This window comes from Cygnus olor, chromosome 26, assembly GCF_009769625.2.
Source record: "Cygnus olor isolate bCygOlo1 chromosome 26, bCygOlo1.pri.v2, whole genome shotgun sequence".
Taxonomy (NCBI): domain Eukaryota; kingdom Metazoa; phylum Chordata; class Aves; order Anseriformes; family Anatidae; genus Cygnus; species Cygnus olor.
Genome location: NC_049194.1, coordinates 1,583,953 through 1,611,477, shown reverse-complemented (window position 1 = coordinate 1,611,477; position 27,525 = coordinate 1,583,953). Strand labels below are relative to the sequence as shown.

The 27,525-nt window shown below is 52.5% G+C and overlaps 3 protein-coding genes across 4 annotated transcripts in view; 1 reads left to right on the top strand and 2 right to left on the bottom strand.

Annotated features, from left to right (window-relative positions):
• Positions 1-1,262: 1,262 nt before the first annotated feature.
• On the bottom strand, positions 1,263-6,433 carry COPE (COPI coat complex subunit epsilon). Its single transcript, XM_040538009.1, has 10 exons — positions 6,314-6,433; positions 6,035-6,097; positions 5,503-5,603; positions 5,157-5,309; positions 4,742-4,795; positions 4,182-4,263; positions 2,744-2,899; positions 2,413-2,481; positions 1,810-1,884; positions 1,263-1,310 (listed from the first exon to the last, which is right to left on the bottom strand). The coding sequence occupies exons 1-10, from the start codon at positions 6,431-6,433 to the stop codon at positions 1,263-1,265; spliced, it is 921 nt and encodes a 306-aa protein (XP_040393943.1).
• A 187-nt stretch (positions 6,434-6,620) lies between these two features.
• DDX49 (DEAD-box helicase 49) lies at positions 6,621-13,010 on the top strand. The gene is made up of 13 exons (XM_040537246.1): positions 6,621-6,785; positions 7,730-7,853; positions 7,934-8,019; positions 8,230-8,351; positions 8,449-8,636; positions 8,782-8,922; positions 9,482-9,557; positions 9,677-9,753; positions 9,870-9,967; positions 10,349-10,423; positions 11,095-11,183; positions 11,597-11,668; positions 11,959-13,010. Exons 1-13 carry the CDS (start codon positions 6,671-6,673, stop codon positions 12,133-12,135), a joined length of 1,440 nt encoding a protein of 479 aa, XP_040393180.1. The 5' UTR covers positions 6,621-6,670; the 3' UTR covers positions 12,136-13,010.
• Positions 13,011-20,802: 7,792 nt separating this feature from the next.
• Positions 20,803-27,525, bottom strand: part of HOMER3 (homer scaffold protein 3) — a 29,576-nt gene continuing 22,853 nt past the window's right edge. For both annotated transcript variants that reach the window (XM_040537242.1, XM_040537243.1), the window contains 4 exons: positions 26,823-26,979; positions 24,861-24,971; positions 23,832-23,912; positions 20,803-22,965 (listed from right to left, as the gene is read on the bottom strand). In XM_040537242.1, the coding sequence (XP_040393176.1) occupies positions 22,777-22,965; positions 23,832-23,912; positions 24,861-24,971; positions 26,823-26,979 (538 nt within the window). In that variant the 3' untranslated portion in view covers positions 20,803-22,776. The remainder of the gene's footprint in view (positions 22,966-23,831; positions 23,913-24,860; positions 24,972-26,822; positions 26,980-27,525) is intronic.

The following is a 27,525-nucleotide window of genomic DNA, read 5'->3' as shown; positions in this document are numbered from 1 at the left end:
TGTTCCCCCTATTCTCACATTGACAGTGCTGGCTCCTACTATGCCACTTGCTTTTATTGTTTACATTTTTAAGTCAATTTATCATGGCCCATCAAGTGGGTAATGGCTGCCCTGAGCACACAAGCCCCTTTCACATCTCCCTCAGACAGCTCCACAAAGGAAACATTCATCCAAGACCGGACCATGAATAACCCCTCATTGAAAAGAGCTGCTCGCTAAACAAGCCAAGGAAAGAGACAATGAGCCCTTTCAGAGCAACCAAGGCCGAGGTGGGCACAAAGGAAACGCCAGTTAGACACATTTACGGTGTACCATAAACCTCTTCTCCCCCTCCCCAAGCACTTTCCAAAAGATAATTCAAATCTTAGAGCTCATGAGGTCCCAGCTGAGGGTTCCACTTGGACATCTGCTCTTCACATCTGACAGAACACAATCACTCGGCACGCAGGGCAGCCTGAAAGGCTACGCAGGAGTCCGAGGCGACGGAAGCACAATCGCGTGGTGTTGAATCAGGAATGTTCCGTGACCTGTCAGGTGGAACAGCCATCGCATTTTTAAAAATGACAGCGGGCACTTTCGCATGTACTGCGGGATGTGCTACGTTAATGGAAGATCTAACGCTTTCCTGGCTCCAGGACATGAGCTACTGCATTTTACCAACTTAAGACCGGGGCTGAGCTTATTACAGTTGGATTATTTCTATTTTGGGGTAGCTTTCCCTCTCACCAGCAGTAACCCCTACAGCTGTGCGTCCTTCTTCCGGAGGATGCTGGCCTAAATGGAGGAATCATCAGTCAGAGTGGAAGAACAGCCGTAACTCGGGCTTTGCCCACGTGCCGAAGGTGGATGCTTAAAATGAACCTAGATAGTCTTCCCCTAAGTATATCCTCAGTACGTATGACAGAGCTCAGTTCCTGGAATTACCTGGATTCCAGAATGTAAATTAGGGGGCTCACAGATCCAGAAAAGGCTTTATTAGGAATGTTTAAGGTACAGTGTTGCAAGTCTGGATTCGCACTGTATTTTAAACAGAGCTCAGGAACCGAGTAAGCCAGAACACGGGCTTCTCAGCTACCAAATTTGAGTAGCTACGTGTTATACACAACTTCAGCACCGGCTTGCTGGATTGCAAGACCCTGCCACGCTGAGTTAAGCCAGACCAAGATGCAGAGGGCGTTTTTCCATGTTACCAGAAAGGCTTTGAGTATTAATCCCGCTTCCCAGGTACCACAGAGCAGGTCCACAGGCTCCTTCCCCTCTCCTCATGCACTGGGGGCATACTGCATGGCTAGTCGGTCAAAGTCATTCTCCTTCAAAACAGAAGCAAAACGAAATGAACACAGTTTGAACTTTGCTGAAAATTTAATATCAGTTGTGTTGCCTCTGAGCTGAAGAAAACACTACTATAGCAGTTTACTAAGGCAAAAGGAATTTTAAAAAGCAGGTCGCCTAGACCAGAGTTCTCAATTTTTTCCAGTTTGTTTCATTTTCCTTCCCTATTATCCTTCTTGCCTCACCCCCCAATTCCCTCTCTCCCAGAAGGATCGTTCCTCTACGTAAGTATAATGTCTGATGGTAACAAACTTCTAACCCAGGTTAAGAACCTGTACCTCAAAGCTGATCGTCCCAGATGTTACCAAGTTTCAGGCACGTCGCTTTAACACCTGGCTGTTTCCCAACACCTCTCACTAGGGCTCACCTGCCCCCCCAGAATGGTGGTCATGTTAACCAGTAAACAATCAACTCAGCCCATAAAATGCTACTAGGAGTCATTACAAATCCTATTTTATGTTAGGAAGTTATCAGTACCTTTGCTTGATACTCCTTTATGAACGGATGATTTTTATGTGCATCTTTCAACTGTGACAAATAGCGGTTTGTAACCTGATGGAACGAAATGGGGAAATTTAAATACTCAGATAACACAAGGACAAGCCAAGAGTTTAAAAGACAACACTTCAATGACTTGGTTCTCAGTGAATAAAAACCTGACTTTTTCAGTGTCCTGAATGTTCGCAGCCCCAGTTAAGACCAGTATTAAAACCAGTAAGACCTGTGCATACCCTACACTCACACCCTAAGTAGCAAGTTCAAAGAAGAAAAAAAAACTCCAAAAAACCCCCAAGTCAGTGAAAACCAAGCCCAGAACTCAGGGGATTTATTTTTCTACCCAAGCCTTCCTTTCAAGTACGGACCATTGTCTGCAACAGCTGGATTTCCACAAACACTTCACTGAATATTGAAGATCCACGTCCCCCGTGCCTCCAGACTATTCTGTTTTGTTAATACCAGTTTCAGTGAGAACACACAAAATTGCAAAACCCAAAAGCTACCACGCGCACTAGGACCATCAAACCCATCCCCAGCAGAACAGGCCGACCTGCTTGCCAAGTACAATAAAATCAGCCTCACCTCTGGTGGCTTGCCCAAGTGCTGTGACAGGACAACGAAGTTGATCAAGGTTTCAGGATGGCCGCTGTCCTGAAAATAAAAACAACCACCTGATCTATGTGACTTACCTCTACCGTGAGAGACTATAACAACCAGCACGGCTCTGCAAGAACAACTTCTGCCAAACCCGTAACTCACTTTACTGGAAAAGGTAAAGTAAACGTAGGTATTAACAGCAGCCATTTATTGGTATTTTCATGAAGCGTAATGGCAATGTTCCTTGCTGTTTTACTCCGTGCGAGCGAGAGGTATTTGGATTCAAGCCGATCTGCCTGGCCAAAGCAGCAAGTACCTTGTCCAGCGCCTCCTGAAGCACTCCCTCTGCATCATCCCACTTGCCCTGAGCCATGTAGCAGGCTGCCTGTCCGTTAAGCAGGAGGAGCGTGGGGGAGCATTTATCTGCCATCTCTTGGAAGATGTAATAGGCATCTTGTAACTTCTCACCGCCCTGCAGAGGGAGGAGACAAACACGCACGGTTTCACGACGCATTGCTAAGAAGGCTGCATGAGCTTGCTGTGGTTGAAGGCCACAGAGTTTGAAGGGTTAGAAAATTAAATGCTTAAGAACCAGCGCCAGCAGCTGCTGGCATTCACATCACCTCCTCTAACGCAACAGATCAGTGCAAGACTGCAGATGAAAGAAATGCAAAAATATTAAATGTTAAGAACCACTTAAATGATCAAAAGATCCAGGTTTCCATTCAAAGAAAAAAAAAAAAAAGACTTCTAAAGAACCACTTCAGATGCCTGACGTGATAAAGGATTATGAAATGAGATTTTATAATTAAACCCAGGTATAGACACCTGGCTTTTCGAAAACTTCCAGCTTCAGAAGGGTTCTTAGGTGCAGCAGCTTCCATTGATTAGAGGTAAGAGTTTCCCTAGAGGAAAATAAGATCTTAGGGATGATTTAGCCACCCACTAAGTTTAAGGCAACATCTACATGCAAAGGATTTCATAACAAGACCGAGTGAACACTAAAAAAAGTCTTAACGGTATTATTAAACACCCTGAGGCTTTACTGAGTTTTAGGAGACTGCTTACTTTCAGACACCTGACATCTGGACTGCCAGAGAATACATCTTTTTGGCTGATTATCTGAAATATTTCATAATAATAAAGTTTCTTGCCAACCAGGGGCAGGCACCAAAAGATTTAATGTGGAACAGTAACAAGGTGAAAGGCCAGTTTCTAGCTCTGCAGAGGCAGGTTTCCTTACACGGGAGGGCAGATGAAGAACTACAGGTGGAAAGCGCCAAACATCTGCGCTCAGAAAATGAAACTGCAACTGAAGGCAAATGGGGAGCTACAGCAGCTTGTTGTACCACGCTCACTGCACTGAAATTGAGTTCAGCTTGTACCGTCCCGTTATTCGTGGGACCACAGACGCGCTTAAAGACAGTTTGCTCTAGGGAGGGGAAAAGAAAAGCAATTCTCTGCCTATTTGCACGGTCTGGATGCAAGTCACACTGCAGCTTCCCATTTTATAACGTGATGTTTTCTGAGTTAGCCGAGCACGGTTTAGCCCTTCCCTGTGTGAGCTGAAAGCCAAGCGGCGCAGATGAAAAACCCACCAAAACAGGTACTTGAAAGAAGAGAAAAATTCAAAATCAAACTGGATGCTTTTCTGAAAGCGTGAGAAAGCAGGAATCAGGAACAAGGCACGGAGTCTTGTGCCGGTGCTGCTTCTCAGACGTTGCAGGCTAGGGATCCTCGCGGAAGATACTCACGATAGCCAGGTTCACCCAGGCAGTAGCCAGCTGGGTAAGGGTCGCGTCCTCATCTTGCTCCTGCATCTTCTTAAGTTCCTTGCTGCAGATGAAAAACTGGGAGTGAGATAACAGAAGGACAAGGCATCTTCCGCAGTTCTTTAAGGTTCAAACAAAAGGCTGCAGGTTCCTCTCTCCAGGTCTCCCATCTCAATGGCACAGCAGCCACAGTAAGTTGGTAACGAGGCATAAACGTTTCTTAACATTTTACTGAAGCAATCTGTGAAAGGCCTCTGTTTTATTTCCTTAAGGAAAGGACAAACCTAGGCCTAGAGATTCAAACCCCGTCCTGCTATGGTGAGGTTAAACCCAGGTGGGTACAGATAAAGGTGAAGCTCTATGTTATCTCAAAAGCTTTTGCACCTTGAAGAACGAGAACCTTCTGCAGCACACCTACACAGGAGTTTTACAGCTCACTGCAGGTGTTCTGCTGCACCACGGGGGAGGCTGGCGAAGCACGTTCTCTTATCAAAGCCCACCCTGCAAGAAGACGATTCAGAAACAAAGGAACACAAACTTACCGAGCCAGGTCGAGCCTGTCGAGCTTCAGAAGAATTTGGATCATCATCGCCATGCTGCAACCAACAGGAGCAAAGCGCTCGTCTCAGTGGCATGCTTCACCCCTCCCTGCTCTTTGTGCAGGAACCTTTCTGCCTCGCAGGGAGGCGCTGCCCGTGCCACGGGACTCGCTTCAGCGGTGCCGAATGCTCGCAAAGCAATAAACCAGATTCTGAAGTTTCACAAGGGAGCAATAAGACTTCCTATCGTGCACCAAATCACTTACTACTCGGAAAGCAAAGCTCCAATCGGTTTCTCAATGGTTTCCAAGCTTTTTAGAGACAAGACAGACCTGAGCCATTTTTATCACAGCTCTCCCTGGAAAGGAGAGGCTATGCAAGCACACACCTCAGCGACGAGGGATGGAGTTGCACTCACCATTCCAAGCTTTCCCCTTGATGGAGGGTACGCAGAGCTGCATCAGGGTTTTTGTCGTGGAAATAGATGGAAGCAGCCATCAGCAAGAAAGTTGTATTAGCTACATCAACGCTTTTTGCCATTTTCTTGTCCAAATCAGCAACAATTGCATCCCTGCAAGAGCACAGACGAAAACACAGAAACGTTTCTTTAAAAGATCCTGTTCCTCCAGAATTCCACCTTTTTGAGATTCACTGCAAAACCACAGACACCCCGAATAAAGATCGGGCTTCTACGTGAAGCTTCCCACATGGAAACACGTTCTACGTCAGACAAGGCTTCGTTTCCAACTTGGTATCAGACTGACCTTTGACTCTCATTTGAGAGATATTCTGCAAACATGCGCACTGCTTGGAGCTCAGGGCTAGCATTGGCTTTAATTTCATCCAGGACAACGCCGTATTTTCTCTATTAGAGAGAAGGAAGAAAAACCAAGAACTTGTTTGCTTATTTTTAAAAACACGGAAAGTAGTCATTCGTTTTCTAAAACCTTTGTTAGAACAACAACAAGAAATAAAGCAGAGAAACGGCGAATTTCTACTTTACGTTATTTGCTCCCATTGTAGTCCACGAATACCCCCCAAATATCATAACCCTACCGAGGAGTATTTCCCCGCGCACCATTTTAAAACAAACTGCCTCCTAAAAAAGGTCTTGTCTGGTCACCAGGACCCTACGCAGAACGCACCGTAGCTCTAATTGCGTTACTACTGGAGAAGACATGACGTTCCAGCGCGGAGGAAGGCCTCACAAGGTGCGCCAGGCCGAGCTCACAGGGCTCACAACCTCCCCAGCTCCAGCCAGATCCTGCCGCCGCCACCACAGCGCAGGAAGCTCACCTGGGCAATGTAGGCTCGGAACAGGAACGCGTCCCTCTCCACCTCCTTCTCGGGTTTGGACGGCTGAAAAAAACAACAGGAAAAAGACCTCGGCACCACGGGGACGCCAGCACCGGGACCTCAGCACCACACGCAACCACGGCCCAGCCCTGCGCCATCCCCAGGCGAGCCCCCACGAGCCGCTGAGTGAGAACCGGGCCCTGCCCGAAGCCCCCCAGCGGGCCCCCGAAGCCCTCCCGGTGCTCCCCCGAAGCCCCCCGGCGGCCGCCCCGTGCCCACCTTGACGCGCTGCGCCTCGTTAATGGCGGCCTGGTAGGCGCCGATGTAGAAGCTGTTCCTGACGTCGAACAGCTCGTCCGCCTCCCCGCCCTGCGCGCCGGGGCCCGGCCCCGCCGCCATTTCGCCTCCCTCAGCCACGTCCCCCCGGAAGCGGCTGGGCCCCGCGGGCCGCCGGGAGCCGCCGTTTCCACGGAGACCGCCCATCCCAGCCAATAGGCGCGCGAGGAGGGGGGCGACGTCACCGCGGCGCCGGAAGCAGGTGACGGGACGGGAGGGGCTAGCTGGAGACGGCCAATGGGAGCGCGGAGGGCACCGGAAGCGGCCGCAGGGAGCCGGAAGGGGCCTCAGGGCAGCGCCATGGCGGCGTTCCGGGAGCTGGGGCTGGCGCCGTGGCTGGCGGAGCAGGCGCGGCAGGTGGGGCTGAGCCGGCCCACGGCCGTGCAGGCGGCCTGCATCCCGCCCGTGCTGCAGGGTGAGCGCGGGGCCGCGCCGGGACCCTCCCATCCCCCATAATCCCCCCCCCAATCCCCCCCAATCCCCCCCAATCCCCCCTAATCCCCCCAGTCCTTCCTGGTCACCCCCGTCCCCCAGCCCCTCTCATCCCCACTCGGTCCCCTCAGGCTCCCTCGCTTCCCCTAGTCCCCCTCAGTCTCCCCCTAATCTCCCCCAATCCCCCCCAGTCCCCTCAATCTCCCCCAATCCCCCCGATCACCCCAATCTTCCCCAATCTCCCCAAATCTTCCCTCAGGCCCCCCCAGTACCTCTCAATCCACCTCGTCTCCCATAATTCCCTCCAGGTCCCCTCAGTCTCCCCCGGTCCTCTCAATCTCTCCCAATCCTCCCCAGTCCCCTCAATCCCTCCTAATCCCCCTCAGTCACCCCAGTCTTCCCTAGTCTTCTCCTGTCTCTCTCAGTCCCCCTCAATCTCCCCCAATTCCCCCGGTCCCCTCAAGCTCCCTCAATCCCTCCTGATCCCCAGCGGTCACCCCAATCCCCCTCGATTCCCCTTGGATCCCTCAATCCCTCCCAATCCCTCTCGTTCACCCCAGTCCCTCTCAATTCCCCTTGGTCCCCTCAGTTTCCCCTAATCTCCCCTCATCTTCCCCTATCTCCCTCAATCCCCCTCAATCCCCCTCAATCCCTTCCATTCCCCCTCGGTCACCCCCAATCCCTCTCAATCCCCCTCAGTCCCCTCGATTTCCCCCAGTCTTCCCTAATCCTTCTGAATCCCCCCCCGTCCCCTCAGTCCCTCCCAATCCCCCTCGCTCACCCCAATCCCCTTCAATCCCCCTCGGTCCCCTCCATTTCCCCCAATCTTCCCCCGCCCCCAAGTCCCCCCCAGTCTCCCCCAGTCTCCCCCAGTCCCCCCGCCCGTTCCCCCTCCCCACCTTTCTCTCTCCCTCCGCCCCCCCCCAGGCCGCGACTGCCTGGGCTGCGCCAAGACGGGCAGCGGCAAGACGGCGGCCTTCGTGCTGCCCGTGCTGCAGCAGCTCTCCGAGGACCCCTACGGCATCTTCTGCCTCGTGCTGACGCCCACCAGGTACGGAGGGAGCACCGGGAGGCCCCCGCCCGGCCCCGGCGTCCCCTCGTCCCCCTCCTCAGCTCTCTCCTCCCCGGCAGGGAGCTGGCCTACCAGATCGCCGAGCAGTTCCGCGTGCTGGGGAAGCCGCTCGGCCTCAAGGACTGCGTGGTGGTGGGCGGCCTCGGTGAGTGACGCCCCGCCGCTGCCCCCCCGGCCCCGACGGGGTTGGGGTGGGGAGGGACAAAGGGTCCGTCGTGGTTCCTTCGCGCCGAGGTGGCGTTAGGGAGCACCTGAGGCGGTAGAAATGAGAGCGATGTTTCGGAGGCCTGTAAAGCAGGTGTTTTCAGGGTCTGCGCTCGGTTAACGCGTCGTGACCGCGTGCCTCTTGCTGCAGACATGGTGGCCCAGGCCCTGGAGCTCTCCCGCAAACCCCACGTCGTCATCGCCACGCCTGGCAGGCTGGCCGATCACCTCCGCAGCTCCAACACTTTCAGCCTTAAAAAGCTGAAGTTCTTGGTACGGCCCTCTTCTCGCCTGCTTCCTCCGCTCCAAAACCTTCCGGCGTCGTAGGGACACGTGCGGGTGACCTCGTTTTGTTTTCGGCCGAGCCTAGGTGCTGGACGAAGCCGACCGGTTGTTCGAGCAGGGCTGCGCTGACTTCACCGCCGACCTGGAGGTGATCCTGGAGGCTGTTCCCGCACGCAGGCAGACGCTGCTGTTCAGCGCCACGCTGACCGACACGCTGAACGAGCTGAAGAGCCTGGCCATGAACAAACCTTTCTTCTGGGAGGCTGTGTCTGAGTACGTCTACAGCTGCTCTGCTGGGCGTCAAATCCTGGTTCCTTTCTCTTATTTCATCCCCTCGCTGTCTCTCACGACCCTTGTGTTCCCTTTTCTCTTGTCAAATCTGGTTTTTTCTCGGTGCTTGGCCCTCGCCTCCCAACAGGGTGCGGACGGTGGATGAGCTGGACCAGCGTTACTTGCTCGTACCCGAAGCAGTCAAGGACGCCTACCTCGTCCATTTAATCCAGACCTTCCAGGACGAGCACGAGGACTGGTCTGTTATCATCTTCACCAAAACCTGCAAGTGAGTGGAGTTTTTCCCTAGTGCTTGCTTTTACACAGCCACGTTTTCCTGGTTTAGTTCCGATCCCAAATTCCCGCTGCGTTGCCGTTAGCCTACGGTGGGTTTTTGCTTCCTTGGCCCGTACTGAAATTTGGTAGGGCGCTTTTTCTTTTGAGCAGCCTGGGACTGAAGGGCCGCCCAGAAGTGCAGCGCTCCAGAGGGTCGAGCTGCTCCCCTTCCCCGCCCTTCCCTCTTGCTGACGGTACTGGAAAAGGGGTGGGGAAGGTCGTGCTGCCGGTCCTCCTGCCCCGTTCCCTTCCTTCGGGTGGCTCAGGCTGCTGGGGCTTGAGGTGCGGTTCTGGTGGCGTTCCCCTGAGTGCAGGTGGGAATCCAGCTGCCCTCTATGGGGTGAGCTGGTGTGGGGTGGGTGTCCTGTTCCCCTCCTCTGTCAGCGTGTTTCGGTAACCGACTGCGTCATGGTAGTAGTGCTGCAAAGGTTTCTAGAGGAACCCCGGTTCTGTCCTGATCTGACAACTTCGCGTTTGCCTGATATGTTTTTATTTTTTATTTTTCTCCGAAGGGAATGCCAAATCTTGAACATGATGCTTAGGAAGTTCAATTTTCCTTCCGTAGCTCTGCATTCCATGATGAAACAGGTGAGTGACCGGGCAGAGCTGGGAGGAGGATGCTTCTAGGAGCATCCCCGAGCCAAACACGCGTCCAGGTGAGCTCCCGTGGGTCGCAGCCTCCCTGAGCCAGACTTTTCTCTTTACAGCGGCAGCGATTTGCAGCTTTAGCAAAGTTCAAATCCAGCATCTTTAAGATTCTTATTGCTACAGATCTTGCTGCCAGGTAAGAGTCCGTGTTGCCAAAGGCCTTGGCTTTGCTTTCTAAGCCTCAGAATTACGTATGTTTGTATACGTTAACGTGGTGTTTCTCAACTTCTGTTCTGTCTCCCTGCGTTCCAGAGGCTTGGACATTCCCACAGTGCAAGTTGTCATTAACCACAACACTCCAGGCCTGCCAAAAATCTACATTCACCGCGTTGGCCGGACAGCCCGTGCAGGTGAGCGGGGAAAACCGTGCGCCGCTTGCAGCAGGGCGGTGCCGCAGGTGGCTAAATCTGGGATCCCAGTGCTGGGGCTCTGCCCTGAGCGGGTGTGAGGAGCCTTCACAGCAGCTGCAGCGCCATCGTTTCAGTCAGTGCCAGATTTGTTCAGATCTCTGGCTCAGCATCCTGCCTTCAGATTGCAAGGATGGCTCCCCTTGACTTGTGTCTGCTCGGCACCAATACTTAACTGCTTTCTCAGAGCAAATAACGACCCTTCTGAGCACCCTGTCACCATAATGTGCTGGGGTGGCTCAGGGATGGATGGAATTTGGCACGGGCTAGGCTTCCTTTCCCTCTGCTTGTCAGGACTCATATATCACTGCTTTTATCGTGCAGGTCGGAACGGAATGGCCATTACAATGGTGACGCAGTACGACATCCATCTCGTACATGCTATCGAGGAGGAAATCAGTAAGTGGGGAGCATGAATGCCGCTGTAACTTAGGATCATGTATGTTCTTTCGTGCCTGTGGTACTTGCAGCCCTGATTTTATCAGTGCAGGATGCGTGGTTCGGAACATCAGTATAAAAATGGTTTCCCTTTCCTGTGGCCACGGCTTGGAAAAGAAGAGGAGCAGCTGAACCTCCATCAGCTTTGATTCTGCTGTTGAGTGTGCCAGACACGAGTGTGCTTGTCCAGGCCTGAACGAGTTTGTCTTCCTGTTATTTCTAGTGGAGTAGAAAAGGTTGGATTTAGTCTAGAGCCTTCTTGTTAAAGCAGCCAGCTTCTTCCTTACATCCCCACTACTGCGTATGCTGAGGTGGGTGAAAAGAGCAGGTTGCTTTGCATAGGTTCAGACTTCATTTTTTTGTAGGAAACAGACCCAATAAATGCAATATCTTCTACTAGGGGGAATTCCAGGCAGAGGGGAGGATGTAACCTTTTGTTGTAGGCCTGCAGAAGTGAGAGCGATGATAACACATGACAACGATTCCACTGTTGGTCGGTGGAACTCTGTAATTGTGGTTTTGTTTGTTTGTTTTGTGGTTGTGTTTTTTTATTTTACTTTTTTAACGTGTTGAGAATCTGCCCCTGGATTTTGTAACCAACCACGATGTGTAAACATCTCGCCCTGATCTAGAAATGAAGCTGCAGGAGTTCTCTGTGGAGGAGCGGTTTGTGCTTGACATCCTCACCCACGTGAACGTCACCAGGAGGGAGTGTGAAATAGTGAGTGTGCAAACGTGACGCCCTTTGTTCAGAGGACAGGGAATCTGGGGCATAGCCAGGAGATTTGTTGTGCTCTAACATTAGGCTCTGGATACGCAGCTTTTCTCTTGAGCACATAATTAAGAATTTCTGTTCCTTTTTCTAGTGGAAGCACTTAAATATATGTCATGGTGGCGGAGGGCTGGTTTTAGATATTTTCCCTAAGTTTGCTCTGTTATTGCACATTTCTGCAGCATTTTTGTGCTGCTGAGCGTTGGGGCTGGAGGCTGGTGCTTTGTGGAGGAAGGGCTGCAAGCTGCCAAACGCGTGCACACGCTGAGGCTTTGCTGATTTTTTTGGAGCAGGGCTGCTTTCCTCTGTGTCAGACTCGGTGCTCGGTGACTGATTGCCCTGCTGTATTTCTGCTTTGACAGGAACTGGAGTGCATGGATTTTGATGAGAAGAAAGAAATAAATAAGCGGAAACAAATGATCCTTGAAGGGAAGGTGAGAGTTGCTGCTATACGAACTACTTTCATCAGCAGCTGGTATGATGCCATTGACGTGGAAGAGAAATGACAGTTCCTCCCTCGCTGCTGTGGTGTGTCAGCCTCACCCCTGCCTCAGGGTGAAATTTTTCTTAAAGGGTGCTCTTAAAAAAGTGCTCTGGGGTGGTGTCTGATTTCTGCAGCCCACTCGGCCAGGGGTTAGAAAGCAGAGTGGGCATCTGGGAAAGGCAAGGGGCTGGCGCTGTCCCTCGGCACATCGTTAGTGTGCTCTCGTACTTGCCATTGCAGGATCCAGATCTGGAGGCAAAAAGGAAGGCGGAGCTGGCCAAGATCAAGAAGAAAAACAAGAAATTCCGTGAGAAGGTCCAGCAGACACTGCAGGAGCAAAAGCAGCTGCAGATGAAGAGGAAACTGCAGAAGAAGATGGAGCGGAAGAACAGACAGCAAGCTAAGGAGGAGAAATAACATCCTTTGGCCTGACATGTTCACAGGGAACATGGGAGCCCTGCTGGCTGGCTCAGACTGCCCTAACGTTGCTGCTCCTTTGAGAATACTGGGATTTAAGGGTATTTAATATGGACAATTCTGACCCGAAATCAGTGTTGGAGAGTAGGGGAAAGGTGGGTGGGGGGAGAAGGGACGCTTTGATAAACCATCCCCGTTACTTCTCCTTTCTGTGCAATGCTGCTGGCCGGGGCCTTTCCTGACAGGCTGGATCTGTCTCCTGAAGAATGTCTTTCAAGAGCATGTTTCCTTCCTCCACCAAAGGAGAGGCCAGACCTGAATTCTTGGTGACGCGAAGGGAAATAAAAATCCTCTCTCTCTCCCCTTCATTCAGTCGTTGCTCTTTCCCTTTCAAGGGCTCGTGCTTGCCACTCACACTTGTTTGTATCAACAGATTCTCCCCTGAGCCAGAGTCTAAAAATAATGTGACGAGATGACTTCAGCCCCGGCGTGTGCCATAGTCCAGGGTTTTCTGAGAGGAAAATTCCTGGAACACGTGGGGAGGTTGTACTGCGGTCCTGGGACTACCTTGTGATAATTCTGCTTTGTATGCTTAGTGGCACTCTTGCCTCTGAGGCCTTCTGCCTCAGCTCCGACTGCAGCCCAGGCTGACCTTGGGGGTAGCAAAGTCTTGGGGTTCTCTCAGTGACCTGGCCTGCTGGGGACTCTTGTTTCTGCAGATGATCAGTTCAAAGCTCTGTTTGGGCTTCATCCTCGGTGCCTTCTTTAATGTTCAGAGCTTCCTCTGACTTGGGACTGGAGAACTGTTATTTCTGTCCTCTGGCTTACAAAAATAGTTTCTGTGGTCGGCACCCAGATAAATACTTTTGCAACAAGTGACTGGATGTTTGACCTCCAACACGTGGGGGTGTTGTTGTGGGGGAGCAGCACCTTCTGTGGGTAAACAGCTGGGAGATAAAAATCAGTTTTATTTCAAGAAATAGACAAGGACTGAGTTTCTTGTGGGTGTTAGAGTCCTCAGCCCCTTCTTGCAACCTGAGCCCAGCTCCTTTCCTGAGAGCATGCGGTCCCTAGGGTGCCTTTGCCTGACTCAGGTGAGGTCTATGCACAAAAAATTGATTTTTTTCCCCTCAGGAAACCGCCTGCAGCCATGCACGGCGCGGCCTCGGGGTGCATTTAGGCCACGCAGGAGCGCAGCACTGACAAGGGCTGGGGAGGTCCACGTCCCTCTGGCTGCCTGGTGGCAGGCGTGGGATGAGAGGGGTGTGGTACGCTCTGGAGTCCAGGAGATGCCAGATCTGTATTCCTCGCTTTGTCCCCTTGGGTGCCCTCGAGGAAGGAAAAAGGACTCAGAGCCTGCCTTGTAGCACCGCTCGCTGTCACCGGTGGCAGCTGCTGCAGCGGCAGCAAATAAGTTTGTATCAGACCAATGCTTTCTGAATACTAAATGCTTCTACAGCCCCGTGCATGCTAATTTGTGGAGCAAGCCTGTGAGCTGCTGATTAAAGAGACATCCTCTCTGGGACAGGCTGCTCTTGCCTTCCTGGGGAAGGTGCTGATACCGCCTTGGAGTGTCAGATGTTTCCCCCCTTCTCTCACAGACACTTCTTAACCTGCTGTCTGAAGTCTCTTTGCTTCAGCCTGGTGGGGGTTTCTCTGTTCGTCTCCTTCCAGCACAATGTGACACGTGGGGTTTGATCAAGGCTCTTGTCTTAAAGCTTTATTCAAAATTCCTTTTAATACGTCTCGTGTCTTCCTTGAGCAGCCTCTGTGAAGGTAGGGCACGTGCTGGCAAGAGGAGCTCTCTGTAGCGCTGCCTAGATGTGCTTGTTTCACATAGTGCTGGGAGTGGCTGAGCAGAAGAAGGTTGCTGTGTTGGTTGGGATGTAAGAAGATGCCTTCGATTCCCCAGATCAGGAATCTGCATCTTGCCTGGAGCCAGGGATATTGGGTGACACTTCTGTACCTGCTGCCCTCCACGTAGGATATTCCATTCTGGGGTTTCTAAGCACTGCCACGAGCCTTTGGAATCCCCCAGGAATACAAGGACTTGCTTCTCACCTCACACTAGATTGTGTCTTGCCCGTAAAGCTGCCCTCCTTTGTGTGCAGATCCACGGGCCAGTCCCCTGAGCAGGCACTCACACACATCCCTGTAGCTGCTGTGCAAGAACCAGCCTGAGAATGGCTGCCTTTCTGTGCCCTGCTGCGTCTGAGCACAGCTGCAGCCTACTCGCCGCGTGCCATCCACATGCTCTGCACATTCTGCTCCCTCCCCTCCTTCAGACCGAGCTCCCCAGCTCTGGGAGGGTTTCCCTGGCTGGGTTGCTATGGAAACTCCTCAATTCGGCATCTCGGAGCTGCCTTCTCCCTCACCCGGACTACGTGCGGGTGCTGAACGTGGCGCTGGGGCGGGGGCCGTGCTGGCGCGTGTGTGAAGGTCGGTCCTGCACCCGTGCCAGCCCTCCTCATCCTCCTGTCCTGGCCAGGTGTGAAACCACCGCCTTGCTCTGCTCAGCAAAAGCTTGCACCTTCAGCTCCCACCTTGGGGGGCAATTCTGTCCGGCCTTTATGCTGTAGGCGCACGTCAAGACTGTCGTGTGTGCGCTTTAGGAAGTATTTGCCCGTTCCCGGAGCATTGCTCTCACCTCTGTCCCTCTGGGGGAGGACATGGCTGAGGAGCGCTTCCCAGAAGTTTTGCAGGGAGGAGGGAGATGCCGTCTCCTCTAAACAGCAAAGCTAGGATCCTCCTAGGTGAGCTACACAGTATTTGGTAAATTCTGCACGCTGGCAGTTCTGTCCAACAGGGAAAAGTGGAAGTGGGGACAGCTTGAGGGATGTGGTGGTCACCCTCAGGAGCTGGCACTCCCTTCATATATAATAAGTAGATACTGAATGAGGCAGGAAAGCTCTGGATTTCTGTGGCAAGGAAAAAGCAGCTGCAATGAAAGAGTCTCTGGTCCAGGCTCTTGATTTATCTCTGCTGAGACAGCAGAGCTGCATTGGAGCTTGTGTTCCAGCTCTGCTGCTGCTGGCTGCAGGTGCAGCCGTTTCCAACTCCCCACCCAACATAACACCCCTCTGGCCAAAAACCTGCCAGGTTTCTGATGTAAGCTTGTCCTCGGTCTGCTACCCGGGGGCGGCATTGTCCTGATGCTGCAAGGGTCAGCTCGGGCACTCCTGGTTCTCCGTCAGGCAGGATTTGCTGCCCTGCAGTGGGCTGAGCCATACCGTGCCTCTGCGGGGTCTGCACTGGGAGCGCAGCCACCAGCTCCGTTGTGCATTTCACACGGCTGGGCTGCCGCGTGGGCCCTCCGTGCTGTCCTGACATCTCACTGCTTCCACCTGCACCGTGTCAGCTGCTGCTTTACCTCTGGCTGCTCTTCGTGAACACAAGCTCGGCTGTTTTGAAAGCCTTAAAAAGCTGCTAGGATCTTTTCCTACCAGGAACAACCTTTTTTTCCTCCAATCCCTTGACTTGGGGCAGCTTGTGAGGTGCCCTGGGGTGGCCCTGCTGCCAGGTCAGCCAGTAGATGGCAGTTGCTCTGCTCCGGACTTGCTCGCTGCTGGCTCTGGTCCTTGTTCAGAGGGAAACACGGCACAAGGCCTCTTGGCTGGGCAGCCAGATACTAAAGATTTAGCTTGAGAAAAGGCAGGCAGAGTGGGGGGACAGGGCTGCCTGTGCCTGAGCCTCACCCATGTGGCATGCAGGCCCAGGTGCCTGCTGCTGCGACCCGGGATCCTCCGTGCACCCAGCTGTGGTGGTTTCCCTTTACTGAGAGCAGAGCAGGACTGATCCTGTGTGCCTGCAACGCTCCGTTGGAGCTTTGGCTTCGTCTCCATTCCAGGGCCCTCCTCCCAGCTCCTTGCAGTCGCTTTGTTGAACTCCCACCTTCCCTGCTGCACCTCCCGCCTCTTCCCTGCTAGCTCTTGCTGATTAAAAAAAACTCCTCGGCCGCTGCACACCCTCATCCAGGGCTTGACTGCAGCTGCCCGGACACGTGTCCTCACTGCGTGTGAAGTATGGCTATGACCTGCCTGACACTGTCACAACCCCCCCCCATTTCTTCTCTGCCAGCATCAGGACTCCAAAAATGGGATGGAGGGAGGGAATACCAGGGATTTATTTTATTTTTTTTCCTTCTGTGCTATGAAAACCTCCCTGCTGGCTCTGTTTAATTCATACTTGACTCTCGCTCCCTGCAGCAGCCGTGTCTCCTGGGAGCGCATACCTGCGTGACTTGCTTTGGATTCCTGTCACCTCTGGGAAGGGATAGCAGTCGTCAAGGAGCAGGAGCCTCTGCTCCGGCTTTGAAGAGAAGCTGCGAGCACAGCACTAGCCTGCTGGAGTGCTCATTCCCACCCCTTCAGCTCTGCTCATTGCCTCAAGTGATGTGTGCGAGCACCGCGTGAGTAGAGACGAGAGCTAATATTGCCATACACTTGCAAACCGAACCATAGGTCAGCCTTGCAATTCTTCCCTTTCTACATACCGAGGCCTGAGTGTAATTAGACTGTGTTATAGCATATGGAACTTCCTCGTGTCATTCCTGCATTCCCAAGCCCAAATATCATAAGCTGTGCTGCTCCCGTTCTGAGACCACAGGAAAGGTGGCATCGATGACGCCAATCTGTAGGCTCAGACACTGTTTTCATCTGCCCGTAACAAGGTCAGGACTTTAATATCTCCAACCAGTAAGGCTAGAGTGAAATGACTTTTCTCCCACACGCCTTTTTCTGTCTGTCGCCTGCCGGGATTTGAAACCCTGTTAGCCCAGCATCGGTGGAAACAGAAGGCAGAGCCTAGATACAGCAGCCTCTCTCACTTTGTTCTACCAGCCTGTGGGAAAAATAAGCTATCAACGGGGTGAGGAGCTAGTGCTGAGGCAGAGAGGCTGCCCTGTTCTCCTAGCGTCACAGGCAAGCAATGCACAGGACGGGGTATTTAAGGGGTGACAATTCACATTTGTGGCAGCGTATGCAAACCCCAGGGACCTACAGTGGAGACAACCTCTGGCACAGCCGGCGCTGCAGACTCCAGAGCCTTTCCCTGAACAAAGACAATGCTCTGGGGACAGAAGGGATACCACCCTCCCACCCCCTTCCACCTGGCAACTCCCTGCAGCCGGGGTTGGCAGCGGCATCCGAGGAACTTGAATTTGGTCCCTTTGATTCCCACTTCCCAGGGTTGTGCTCAGCAGTGCCTGGGAGCTCAGTGACCGACAGCGGTGCTTCGGCTGTGAGCTGGCTGGAGCGTGAGTGTTGCTGCTTTAGGTTACCTGGCGCTGGAGCTGCCACATCTCGTGTCTGGAGTGCTGCTCTTATCACAAGTGTCTCCTTTCCAGCATTATTCCAGCTGCTGCTTTTTTTTTTTGGTAGGGTGGAGGGAAGCTCACGGAGGACATAGGACCTTGTGCAGAGATGATTAGTGCTGTAGCTCACGTTCTTTTCCCTTGGAGCAGAAACTGCCTTTACACACCACAATCTAATAACAATAATAATTATAAATTACTCTGGGAAAGGGGACTGTGAACCTCACTGGTGTTCGGGGCTTTATTACGTGTTCATGGCCGTTCTCCAAAACACACATTTAATTGCCTTCTCTGGTGCACACGGAAATTATTTTCCAGCGTGTGCATGTGTGTGTGTGGGGGGGGGGGGGGGGGTGTTACACTTACAGAGTACACTTGCCTGTGCTGTCAAGTGTAAACAGACCATTTCTGAACTAAAAATAACCTATCCTCTGAGTAACAGACCGGATGATCTCTGCAGCCCAGATGCAGGGAGCCCAAAACAGTCAGGTCACCTATTTTTCATTATCGGTGCTATTTAATTACCAACTCCCCTGAGTTTGATCCTCTGGCAGTTTCAGATGAAGTGCCTAGCTGCTTTGCCTTCATCAGGAGCTTGCTTTGGTGTGTTCTTACAAAAACGTGGACATCAAAGTCAGTCTGCTCAGTAGCTTTGCTGCGAGGCTGCCTAACAACACAACGCACATTGCTAAGGGAGCTCTACGGTGGCATTCTGGGAGGAGAAAGATTTTACCTCTGGTTTAAGATCCCTCAGACTCAGGGTATTACCAGTCTCGCCTGTGCTAGCCTCTTCTGCTCTTGGCTCTCCAGGCACCTCGCAGATGCTGGTAATTGGGGTCCAACAGCCCTGCAGGGAGGGTGATTATTGGCTTCTTGGAGGAGGAGGAATCAAAGCCCAGAGAGCTGAGGGAGTTTGCAGGGTGAGCCGGCGGCAGAGCTGGTGGTGGCTGGCACCCTGGCTGCCAGGCCTGATGTAGATCTGGACTGGATTTGCATTCCTGTTCAGCCCGGGAGGCTTGTATTGGCATCTGTCAGATGGAGTTTGCATTAGACACATCCTTTTTCTGAGGCTCTATTATTGGCATGTCCTGTAATAGCAAAGCTTCGTTTCCTCTTGCTGAGCTGGTCAGAAGGGGCTCGCCTCAAGTCCAGATTCAGGGGAGATCAGCCCTCGTCGCTGCTCCTCAGAACCTTGTGCCAGCAGGGGAAGGCTGCAAGATTTCTTGTTTGTTCATCCTCATCTTACACGTGAACCATTTCCCCTCTGTTCTCTTTATTAATGTTCTGTCTAGGTTTTCTATAAATAATTAAGAACCTCATTTGCCAAAAGAATTAGGTCTCTCAAGGTACCTGCAATCAGTAGGTTTTTTCCTCCAGCAAGGAAGCCGCTGCTATTTAGCTGCTGACGGTAATTGTTATTGCGAGGCAGAAGCAAACATAAAACTGCAGCCTTGCCCTTCAACACTCAACGCTGGCTTTTGTAACGCGGTATTTTCTTCTTTTGAAGCAGGAGAAGCAGAAACAGGGAAAGGGTGAGAGGTGGGAAGGGCAGGGTGGGGCTGTGTTAAGAGCGCTGCTGCTCTGAAACACAAATGGAGCCCTTTTTAAGTGGTCACTAGAAGGGGGCAGGTGGAATTAGTGCTTTTCTGCTATACCATCGACAGTAGGGTTGTCTCTTTGCTAACCACAGATTTAGGGCAGTCGTGGAAATAGCTGGTGATGAATGGGCTTTCATTAGTATAGAAGAGGGAAGGCTGCAAAGGAAAGTGCCTCCCAGAGCCATCCATCACACTGCTCTGCAATGCCTCGATAGAAGACTTTTAACAAACGCTGAGCACAGGATGGATCTCATCAAGAAGCCGCTATTCAGATTATTCTGGCGAGGAGGAGAATTGCAACTAGTACCCGTGGGGGAGAGTGTAAGGGAAAACGGCCTCTGCTCCTGGCTCCTGACAATGGAAGAGCAAGGGAGCACAGTGAGGGCTGTACCTAGACGAGAGCGAGGCACAGCGAACGCATGCAAAGTGCCGCTGGCCTCGAGGTAGGCTGCGTGCAAGGGAACCACGTCCAGCACCCTGCCGAGCTGAGGGCAGCTGGGCAGCTCCGACGGCAAAGTTTCCAGAGGCAGACAGCGCTGTTTGTTTGCGGCGCACAGGCTGTCCAGAAAGTTTAGTGAAAGGGGTGCGTTTGTTCCTGCTGCAGAAGTGCTGATTTCACAAGAGCACAGTGGCTGAATTTGCACTGAAAATGACCGAGGGCAACGCTTCCTCCACTAGACACAAAGAATGCTTCCAGGGTGCTGTACCTCCTCAGGACACCAAATACCGGGCTGCTGAGGCCTGAGGGGAGGCACAATTTAGGATGCCTGTATGATCGGCGCATAAAACCTTGCTCTTAATAGTACCTATATGCCCCATCCACAATTTGAGCTCAGCAGCACTCTCAGCGCTGATTTTACACGCTATTAATGACAAGAGGAAAGGCCTGGGGGATGGGGGCTGCTTCCACAGGCACCTCGTGTCTCATATAGGACATGGGGATACGCAGCAGCCTAGAACTTGGGCTTTTTCACAGCATTGTGCCTTTTTCATGGCATTTTTAAGCAGTCAGCCCCTGCCTGACTTAGCCTGACATGAAGACATTGAACACTGTGAAACAAGTTCTGCAGGAAGCCAGTGGAAGATTAACTCCGATTCCTTACGTTTGTGACTCGTTGCATGACTTGCAGACCTTCTTGCACTCGGCTTAGGTTGTCAGTGGGTCCGTTGTCTTTGCGGGAGGTCTGGTGGAGTTGTCTGGTGATGCTAGGCTTCAGTTGGGGGGACTGCATATGGGACCAGAAAGACTTTAAATAGCCTAAAAGCTGGGTCTGACCCTGTACTGATGCCCAACCCAGGCCAGGACAGGTCCAGGGAGAGTGGCAAACAGCAGGCGCCTCCTGAAGCTGGCAGAGCCACTGTCACCATGCTGCAACTTGTGTCTGCCTCTCTCCCGCTCAGAGGGAGCCCTGCTGGGATGTGCAGCAGCTTGACTCTGGGCCTTCCCCTTGCTTTTTGGGAACAGCCGGAGCGTGGCCTCCCTCGGGAGAGCTGACTCAGCCAGACGCTGGCCTGGTCAGCCCTCATCAATGAGCAGCACGACACAGGCGAGGCCCCGAGCACAAGCAGAGCTATGAAACGGTAACTACCCAAATGTAAGGATTTGTACCCAGCTCCTCCGTGTGGGGCACAGCCACAGAAGAGAAGTGTGAGAGAGCAGTGGTAGAGAGAGCATAAGAAGCTTTTTTTCTCCCATAAACTCAGGCCCCACCTCCGTCCCCCCGTATTCCAGTGACAGAGATACAAATGAAACACACCTCGTGGAGCTGATCTCTATTTCAAAGAAGGCTGCTCCTGTAGGAATAAAACATCAACACTGGCGTGGGGTGGTAAACAAGGCCCTAGAAATCTTTGCCACCCAACTTCCTTCCTTCCCTTCTTAAATACCCTGAAACAAATATTACTACAGTAGCTCCAGTCCCATACAGTTGAGAACACTTCATGCAAAATAAAATAAAAATCAATAACAAAAAAAGGCAGAACACTAAAACCAATCACACACACGCCAAAAAAAAAACCAAAAAAACAACCCAAAACCAAAACAACCAAACACCCAAACAGAAAAGCCCCTCCCTGGCTACACAGGTCTGGAAATTTCGCTGTTTCCTCATCACCCCTGGGAGAGGGAAGGGCTTTGCCTAGACACAATCCAGCACACAGTCACCAGCAGTTCTCGGCTCCAGCAGATTCCCGAGGTGCCAGGCCTAATCCTGCCCCAACTTGCAGGCGGTGCGTGGAAGCTGTGGGTTCCTCTCTTGGTCACCAGGTGAGCGAAAGGAGAGGCAGGCCCTGAGGAGCTGCCCAGGATTGCCTGGGTGCGGAGAAGGCAGTACGTGGCAGCCGGTGCTCGCCACGTAACTAAAAGTTTCTGCAGACCTGTGAAACATTCCCAGGATTACTGCTGTCTCTGCCTAACCTACAGCAGCAAAGAGGGCAAAAAACGACCACAGAATCCAAATCCAGCCACCCTCCTGTGAGGTTACTAACTAACTACTACACAGACACTGCTTCGTCATCCGGCACAGGGCTACGCATGCTCCTGGCTAACTACGGGGGACTCAAAAGGCACCGCGGGGGAGACACAACCTTCCAGGTTTCTGTGGTGCCTCCCTCGATTCCTACGACTAGACAACATCTACAATAACCCACGGACTTCCCACAGGCCCCAGAGGGCACTGGCCCCAGCATGCTCCAAATGTTCTCCTTTAATCTGGCCAAGGATGGCAAGCTGGGACCTGTACCCTTCAAAAGGAACACGGCTCATCTGACACAGAGCAGGACATCTCTGGGGACTGTTTCCCAACAAAAGAGAGAAGAAAAAAAAAAGGAAGAAAAAAACACCCAAGAGCAACTGCGATTTGCTCCATTTAATTTCAATTAACTGCAGCCCTTAGAGGCTGGGAGAGATGCCAATCTAGCAGTTGGTTGGCCATCCCCATGGGGACGCCTCATTTCTCAAATGCCCCTTTCCCAACCAGGCCTTTGCTCTCAGCTTGAAGAAGTTTTAACAAGTCATTAAATCCCACTGTGTTAAACTAATAAGAACTTTGAAACCTGCAGTTCTTTTTTCCTCTGGAGGATGTGACTGAACAGTGGAAAGGGCACGCGGTCAGGGAAGCACCCTGCTCTGCGGTGGGGCAGCTGCTACCTCTGGAAGCTCCTGACAGTGACCAGTGTTACTGGCTCCTGTTAGAAAGACACAAAGTTGTTGGGGCTGGGAGAGAGGAAGAGGAGTAACTGGTGTCCTCAGCGTGCTGGAACCTCTTCTCCCTCTCTAGGTGGGGAAACAGGCAGCTTATTCTGCAAAAGGCAAGTGGTTCCCTAAAAATCTACTGAAAAAATGCAAAGGCTGCTCAGCCCCTTCCCCTAGAAAACGGTAAAAATGTTGGAGACAGTGTGGCAGCAGGGAGGCTGGGAAGGCAGCACAGGGACAGCTGCAGTCTCTGGACCACGCCACAGCCATGGCAGGGTCCAGAGAGGCCTGGCTGTGGCTTGCAGATCCTCCCTGTGGAGGATTCAGGAGCTCGGATCCTCTCTGCCCTCCCTCTGGGTGTTCAAGGGGCAGTGAAGTGGCTGCGGCTGGTCTCCACGCTGTCCAGGCAGCTGCTGGTATGGTGGCATATCCTGCCTGAACAGGCCTCGAGGCTGTTCCGTGACCGTAATTGCTGTCAGCGACCAGTCCCAGCTCAGGCTCCCCTCCTCCGGAGGTGTCTCCTCCGAGCATGCTGCTGCTCAGTTGCTCTCCACCAGCTTGGCTAGTCCCTGACGGATCTCACTGAGCTCAAATATCTTCACATCCATTATCTCCGCCACCTTGGTGACTTCATTCTGGACCTTCTCCCTCTCAGCCAGGGTCTCCGCCAGCGTCTGCTCGGCCAGGTGAAGGCGCCGCTCCAGCTCTGCGTTGCGAGCCTCCAACTCCTGCCAAAGGACACGAGTGCAGTGAGGTGGCTGCCCCAGCACCGATACCTGCTGCTCACGGACCAGCACGCTTATCTCCACCAAACAGCTCCACCAGCACCCCAGCGCAAGGCTGCCCACACCCAGCCACCCCAGGACTGCAGCAGCTCCCTCACAGGGGGTCCTCCCTATCTTGAGTCACAGCACCCCATGTGAGCACGTGTCCCTCAAACCCAGGCATCTATCTGCCCGCAGTTTGAACAGGTGCTATCAATGTAGACCCCCCCCAGATACCTATCATCTCCAGGTCTGATGGCATTTGATGTTTGCAGACACTATCCTTCCATGAAAACCAGTGCCTCAGCATGGGGCCGAGCCCCATAGCAGATCCCCTCGTTCAGTAGCTCAGAGATAAGCACGCGCAGGCAGTGCCCCCAGAGACGGCACAACAGATCGTGCTTCCGTCTGTGCCCTTGCCCTGAGGTGCAGAGCAGCTCGCATCCCTCCTGCCAGCCAGATCGAGCCACAGCTCTTCTCCCCTAGCCACCCCTGGCCATCCAGCAAGCTGAGCAGGACTTGAGAGAGGTAGAGGGTTACAGGACACCACCATCCCTCTCCAGTCCCATGTCAGGGGCTACAGCAAGTGCTAGAGGAGAGTACGTGCAGGCTGGGTTCGCTACTGCCTGCTTATGGTGCCCCACGTTGTATCTCTGAGGGACACAGTTTGGGTGGAGGAAGGCAGAGACATGGGCAAGGACCGGTCCTCATCATCCTGAGGCAAGAGAGGCATGGCAGCTCTGCAACATTCCCTCTTTGGCTCAAAGGAGAAATGGGGACGGGTTCCTCTAATCCAGGTGCAGAGGTGTCCCCAGATCTGCCATCCTTACCTGAAGCTTCTGCAGGGTCTCCTCACGCTCGCCCTCTGCTTCCCATCGACCACACTTCTGGCTTTTTAACATCTGAATCTCCTAAAACACAAAAAGGAAGAGCATCACACCAGATCCACCCGTCCCAGCAGGGCCACCTCCCACCACAGAGCCCAGCAAAAGCCCCTTCCCTTGCTCCATGGATCACTTAACCACACTCAGCTCCAAAGTTTGGCTTCCTTAATACCTCCCTTTCTGACCTTCCAATTGTGCCGTACCTGCTGCCTCTAAGCCCCAGACCCTAATCAAGATGACCGGCTGGGTACCAGCAAGGCTCAGTGACTCTGCTGCATCCTTGCTCAATGTCCCATCCCAGGCTCATGGGGGTCCTGCTCATCTGCTGGGTCAACACTCTGCCCCGCTTTGCTCCAGGGTTTTACCTCTACCCCAAGCAGGTCTGGGGTGGGGCAAGAGATCTCTTCAAAAAGACAAAATCTCCCCAAAACACGTGCCAACCCCAAAACACCTGCCTGCCCCAATCTCTGCTGCGTGGCTCCAAGCCTAAGGCTCCGGTCACACGCCCTGCTGAAGCCCAGCTACCAGAGAGCCAGCAGTTGTGCAAAGCAGAGAGATTCTCTACGCATCTCCCTTCCTTCACAGCCTCTGTAATTAAAACTCAGCTTTAAATCATTAATTTAAATGCACTGAAAGCAAGAAGCAATTATTCCACCAGAAGCTAACTACAGTTGAAGATGGTTGAGAGGGGAAGGGTTAAGACAGCCCTGTCATTTGTGCACTGGCTGAGACTCCGTGCTTAAGACCCTTTGCACGGGAAACTCCCAGCACTTCACCAACACTCAGATTTGTCTCTCTGGGGAGAAGAAATCACTGAGGGGGCTGTGCTGGCTTATGGAAGCTCCTGGCTTGCACAGACATCTTGTGCAGGAGCATGAGGGGCCCTCAGATCTCACACAAGCTATAAAGGACAGGGTATCGGTGACTGACAGCCCACCCAGATTCAGCTTTTCCTCTGCTTTGAGGGAGTATTACCTCATCTTTAGCCTTGATCAGTAGTTCCAGCTCCTCCAGGGTTTGGCTCAGCTCTTCCTTGTTGTTCTCGCTGGAGGAATCATGAGCCCCCTGCGACTCCAGTTCTGCTACCTACACAGAAGCAAGGAAGGCTCAGAGATACAGAAGTGTCCCAGCGTCTTATCACCAACAGTCATTCTCTCTCACGTTTTGGCTTTCTTACAAACCCAACAGGGCTCTCACAACAGGGTAGCAGCTTCCCTCCTGTTGTTGTTAGGAAAAAAGTTCCCTCCTTCTGCTCTGCGTAGACCATGCACAGAAACGCACTGCAGCAAAACTCTGTCTAGAGACTCTGTCTCTGCTTTCTCCTGCAGTTTTGCACTTCCAGCGAGTCCTGACTGGCTTCAGCTCAAGCACATGAGCCTACAACCCACAGCTATGGCCACGTCCAGCACCATTTACATCCCCGGGCAGATACTGCTGAGGGCAAGAGAGTTACTGCAGTTCAACCAGAGCAGAGCTGGCCAGAAGGGTTTGCCCAAGAGTGCTCCCCGTTCCTGAAAAATTCAGCCCAGTGGCTTAAATTATTCATGAAGAGGATTCATTTTTAAAGGCTCGTCAGAAGGTCTGGAGCAGCTGTTGATGAGGCCCAAGCTCTCAAAGGGCTTGCAATGAGCTCTACAAGCGGAGCTCCAGAGCTGGGTACTTTCACACAGACAGGCCTCGAACCCCTGGTGTGACATGAGTCCTGCACTAGGATTCCTGTAACTGTGACCACGAGATGTGAAGCTCACATGGTCATGGCCAGAATCAACCGGCTCTGGTACCCAAATGCCCTGGTTTAGGGACAAAAATCTAGACGTTTCACTGAGCTCCAGTTTATTCTGTGATTTTAGAAAGTCCACAGCGGCTGCCCTTTGCCCAAACCTTAAGAAAGCCTCACTCCTAACCCCTGGCTGTGAGAACAGCCACCAAACAATTGAGAATGCATGGAGCAACAGCAGGGAACTGGAAGCTTGTCTCAGCCAGCCCCCAAAACGCACATATACATACGCACAGCCAAGACCTACGCTATGCCTAGGGCAGCCTTCTGCTGCAGAGGAGAAAAAAACGTTCTGCGCAACTTTTACTGCCTGACTCCAGCACTGAGAATTAGCAACAGGCACAGTGAGTCCTGGGGGACGGTTGTTTGCTGCACAGACTGGCCACACAACAGCCATCAAGTGGAAACAGCTGTTAATTGCTCTAATCCCTGCTGTCTTCATAGTGTGCGATCTAGGAGTCAAATGCTTTTATGCTTCTTTTTCCAGGGCTCCGGAGTCCTCTCCCAGCTGAACCCAACTGTCCTAACACCCTTTCCCAGATACATTGCTGCCCTCCCCTCCCAAGAAACCCAGCTGTGTGACTGTCACTGCTCTATCCAGATGCACACAGGGCTCCTCAGTTGATCTGCGACCTCTCTGACATTATGGGGGTCAAACGATCCTATTATTCTGACCGAACAAGGGCTTGTTTGTACTGTGCCACACGGGTTTCGTGATGTCGCAGCTTGGATTCCAGCTAATTATAGCAGATAGAGCAATGTCCATCCTTCCTGCCAGCAGCCAAAAGACTGCCCTGGTGTCCAGCTCTGGGGAAGCACGGTCCTTACTCAGTAGTGCTGGCAGCTAGGAACTAACCCCAGAAAATCTGAAGGGAAGCTGGCATTTTGACTTTGGGCTCTGGTTTCCTCCCTTCATCTGCAGGGACTCAGCACACCCCCAGCTTGCTGTGCAGAAAACAGGAGCTCTTCTGAGAGGTCCCTTGTTATGTGGCCTTATTCTTTGGCATGTTTCCCTGCCAGCCGCATGCAGCATCCTGGATCTGAATCCTGTCTCCTGCTGACACTGAGGGAACCTCAGGGAAGAACAGGGTCAAGGGCACCACCTGGCTCTGGGACAGGGTTTCCTCTGATCTGCTCTGCAAGGTCCCTGCAGCGCTCACCCGTTGCCGCAATGTTTCCGTCTCCTCCTGATACGCAGCCAGCTGCTTCTTCCACTGGTCCACGTTGGCGTTGGCTTCATGGAGAGCAGCCACGAGTTTGTTGTTGTTGTCCTGGAGACTGAAGAATTCAGCCTCCCACTGGACCTCACTCACCGAGCTGTGTAAAAGAACAAGGGGGTGTGCAGGACAGTGTGAGGGTCTCAGTGTAAAGGTTTTGTTCCCTCTGCCCCCGCTCCCCAGTGCGAACGCACACCGAAGCCATGCTCCTGGAAGTGCTCCCTCTTCCTGCACAGCTTTCTATTTGACTTTCATCTTGCTTCCCAAATTTAAATGCTTCCTCCAGTCCTTGAATCTACCTCTTTTTCCTTTACCCCCACATAATATTCGACTTCGAGGCCACATGTGCTTTCCTGAAACTGCAGAAACCACAGTGTGAGATTAATGGGGAAGGGGGGGGTGATACAACTACTAGAAAGGGGTTCTGCAACATAGGACTGTGAATCCATTTTTAAACCCTTGTTGGATCCAAGTTTGCTTTGAATGAAACCCTACCACCCTAGACTCAGAAGGTAGAGCAGGACGTTTGCTTTTAACTTAAAAATATTCTAAGTGTTCAGCTCCCAGCTCAGCAGGAGCCACAGGACAGAATCTAGCCCAGAGTCTTTTGAACAGACAAAGACAGGAAGCAGCAGGGATGTTGCTG